Raw genomic sequence first — 3772 nt, forward strand, 5'->3', positions numbered from 1 at the left:
AGCGGTGCTGGCTCCTATCCTGGGGGTCTTCAAAGGAGGCTGGATGAACACCTTGCCAGAATCATTTGACCTCAGTACTCTTTCCTGCCCATTGCAGGGGGTCAGACTTGATGATCTGCTCAGGTCCCTTCTGACCCTACTAACTGTGAAACTATGAAAGATGACATAGCAGAACCACTGGCACAGCTGTTTGAGCGCTCGTGGCACTTGGGACAGGTCCGAGAGGACTGGAAAAGGGCCAGCATGGTCCCTATCTTCAAGAAGGGGAGGAAGGAGGACCCGGGTAATTATAGGCTAGTTAGCCTCCAAGACCTTAGAAAAAATCATTGAGGATCACATTTGCAGCGGGCCAGCAGGTAACACAACGGTAGGGGGCAACCAGCATGGGTTTATAGCAGGCAGATCCTGCCTGACTACCCTGGTCTCTTTTTATGACCAGGTCACAAATTGCTTAGATGCAGGGGAGGAAGTAGATATTATTTACCTGGATTTTAACAAGGCCTTTGACACAGTGTTGCACCCAATTCTTACTAGCAAACTGAGTAGCTGTGATGTGAATTTTTTCACAGTAAGGTGTGTGAAAAACTAGCTTATGGGACGCACCCAGAGAGTGGTGGTGGATGGGTCGGTTTCTCCCTGGAGGGATGTGGGCAGTGGTGTCCCCCAAGGACCTGTCCTTGGACTAGTGCTGTTTAATATCTTCATCAGTGATTTGGACAAAGGTGTTGAAAGCACCTTGTCCAGATTTGCAGATGACACTAAACTATGGGGCATAGTAAACACACTGGAGGGCAAGGAGCAAATTCAGGGAGATTTGGACAGACTGGGGAAGTGGGCCAATCAGAATAGGATGCAATCCAACAAGGATAAATGCAAGGTGAAACAGCTGGGGAGAAAGGATCTCCAACACACCTATAGACTGGGAGGTACCATTCTGAGCACCACAACAGTGGAAAGAGATCTCGGAGTCCTGGTTGACGCAAAAATGAACATGAGTCGCCAGTGCGACGAGGTAATAAGCAAGGCTAACCGCACTCTTTCTTGCATCAGCAGGAGCATCACAAGCAGGTCTAGGGAAGTGATAATTCCCCTCTAGGCAGCACTGGTGAGACCACAGATGGAGTACTGTGTCTAGTTTTGGGCGCTGCACTTCAAGAGGGATGTGGATGACCTTGAGAGGGTTCAGAGGAGGGCTACTCATATGGTTGAGGGACTGCAGGTAAGACCTTATGAAGACAGACTGAGGGATCTGAATCTCTGCAGCCTCCGCAAGAGAAGGCTGAGAGGTGATCTTGTGGCTGCCTACAAACTCATCAGGGGGACCAGCAGGAAATAGGGGACACTCTGTTTACCAGGGCACCCCTCGGGGTTACCGGGAATAATGGTCACAAACTGAAGGAGAACAGATTAAGATTGGACATAAAGAAGAAATTCTTTGCAGTGAGGATTGCCAAAATATGGAATGGGCTTCCAAGGGAGGTGGTGCTTTCCCCTACCTTGGAGGTGTTCAAGAGGAGGTTAGACAGGCATCGGGCTGGGGTTAACCTGACCCCAGAGCTCTTTCCTGCCCGGAGCAGGGGGTTGGACCCAATGATCTGCCAGGTCCTTTCCAACTCTAGAAATCTATGAAATCTATAAAAGTAGTGAGAATTAAAGTTAAGAAGCATATTAAGGCCCATGGCTGCAAGCTGAAGGAACAATTCAAACTGGCAATGAGCCTGTGATTTTTAACAAGAAAGGTAATTAACCACTGGAGCCAGGTACTAAGGAAAGTGGTAGATTTGCCGTTTCTCAATATCCTGAAATGAAGATTGACTGTCTTGCTGGAAGATGTCCCAGCTGCCTGCGGAGGGTTCGGGATTGAGAGTATGGTTGAGGGAAGAAAGGTAAGAAAGGTTTATTGACTTAACAAAAACACGACTACGCACAGATAACAAAACAACAGACAATAATAATTTGCATCAGTAACTTATCAGCAGTCCCCTCTGATGCCTGATGCACAACCAGTTTCTCTTCTGCAAAGCTCAGCAAAGTCAGGCATCCCCGATCAGCGCTGTCTGAGGGGTACTGGGGAGGACTGAGGGGTACTGGGGAGGACCCTGGCATTCAGTCCTTGGGCTCCTCGAGGTCCACAGGCTCACTGATCCAGGCCAGCAGCTAATCTTAAATCAGTACTGCTTTCACAGAGCTACATCTTCCTTCTAAATGATTTCCGGATGTGCCAGGCAATTTATCATTTCTGAGCTGTGCTGATAAGTTACAGCCATTCAGATTATTTTTACTTCAACTGTCCTTTGCCCAATAACAGTACAAGCCTTGCATTCTTTTGATAAAGTTAATTTTAACTATGCCACAGGGCCTTATTACTTCAAGGCTTTACTAAATTTACTAGGCCTTACTATATGCAAGGCCTTACTACATCTTAAACTTTAATTAGGCTCTTAGCAACAACATATAGCTTAATATCTAAACAAATGACAGAAAAAACACTTGATGTAATCTTCATAGAGCCTTCAGCAAACACCTTTATCACACAGACATAATTTTCAGCTGTCACAGAAGATACACCTAGATAAAGACAAGTTATTGGGCTCAGTACAGGTGGGGGATGGGATGGGCTCTAGTGGCATGTGATAGACAGATCCATCTGGATGATCTAAGGGCCCTTCTGGCCTTATGCTCTGTGATTCAGCAACAAACTTAATTAAATTCAATTTAAAGTAGATGGTACTGGGGATGATTGACAGGGAAAAACAAAGCTGCTGCCCTTGCAGAGCCTAGCCACAGTCTGCAGGGCCTAGAGGTAGAACACCCATCTTGTAAACTGCCCACATCAGCACACTCCCTTCCATATCTGGCAGAGAGTCCATGTCACCCTACGTCTGAGGTGAAGCTGATCAGCCATTTGATGGAGCAAGTGCTGCCCTAACTTGGTAGAACTTGTGCTGTGGTTCATTGTCATTTGCTTTTAATATATGCTGTGTTGCACTTATAGTTGAAGGTTACTGGACTAAATCCTCAAACCCTCTTCAGTTATTACCTATTCGTTACTCAGACAAGTTTCAGGGACATAGTTCTCAGGGACAGTAAAGGCTTGAGGATCTTGTTCATTCACGGGCAGCAAAGTAATGCCTTTCAATCACAGCATCTTTCTATCTCATGGACCAAACCCGTCTTGGCTAATTTACTAAATGTTCCTCATATGCTTTGGCTTGTATTGGAGACAGCTGTGTGGTACTTGCCTTGTCATTCATGAGCTGATGGTTCAGGGGTGTCCATGTGCTCATCTTGGTTTGAAGTTTGGGGCCATCCATGTTTTTGGGAGGTGCAAATGCCATCAGGTGTGTGAGACCACAGGACACTCCAATATCCTTCTGCAGAAAAGGCTACAGCTGTTGGAATAAAAGGACAGCATTACTGTTGTGGAAATTGCCCGGGTGAGAAAGCAAACATACCATGGCCATCTTCTGAGAATGCCAAATAACAGCCTCTGTGAACAAGCCTGGGTCTGGGTTGGAACAGACCTCCCCGGTCACCTAGTCCATCACCCTGCATGTGATGCAATCTGCCTGTTCAAATCCAGCCCCGAGAGACACCTGCCCAGCCTCTGCTTGGAAGGGAAGACGTGCCCTGCATAACTTGTTCCACACTGTCCAGCTGTTTTCACATTTAACCAGAAGAATGAAATGCAAACTGTGTAGAAGTCTGGGAAACAATGATTTATGAGGCAAGGCTGGGAGAACTGAAATGATCTCATCTGGAGCAGATAAGA

The 3772-nt window shown here is 46.6% G+C and overlaps 1 protein-coding gene across 1 annotated transcript in view; it reads right to left on the bottom strand.

The window, feature by feature from the left end:
* The window catches only part of FBXO16 (F-box protein 16), a 42520-nt gene extending 39145 nt beyond the window's left edge, over positions 1-3375 (bottom strand). The window contains exon 1 of the mRNA XM_025210714.1: positions 3243-3375. Within this exon, the coding sequence (XP_025066499.1) occupies positions 3243-3338 (96 nt within the window). The 5' untranslated portion in view covers positions 3339-3375. The remainder of the gene's footprint in view (positions 1-3242) is intronic.
* Between the last annotated feature and the right edge of the window lie 397 nt (positions 3376-3772).

Source organism: Alligator sinensis, unplaced genomic scaffold (assembly GCF_000455745.1).
Source record: "Alligator sinensis unplaced genomic scaffold, ASM45574v1 scaffold637_1, whole genome shotgun sequence".
Classification (NCBI taxonomy): Eukaryota; Metazoa; Chordata; order Crocodylia; family Alligatoridae; genus Alligator; species Alligator sinensis.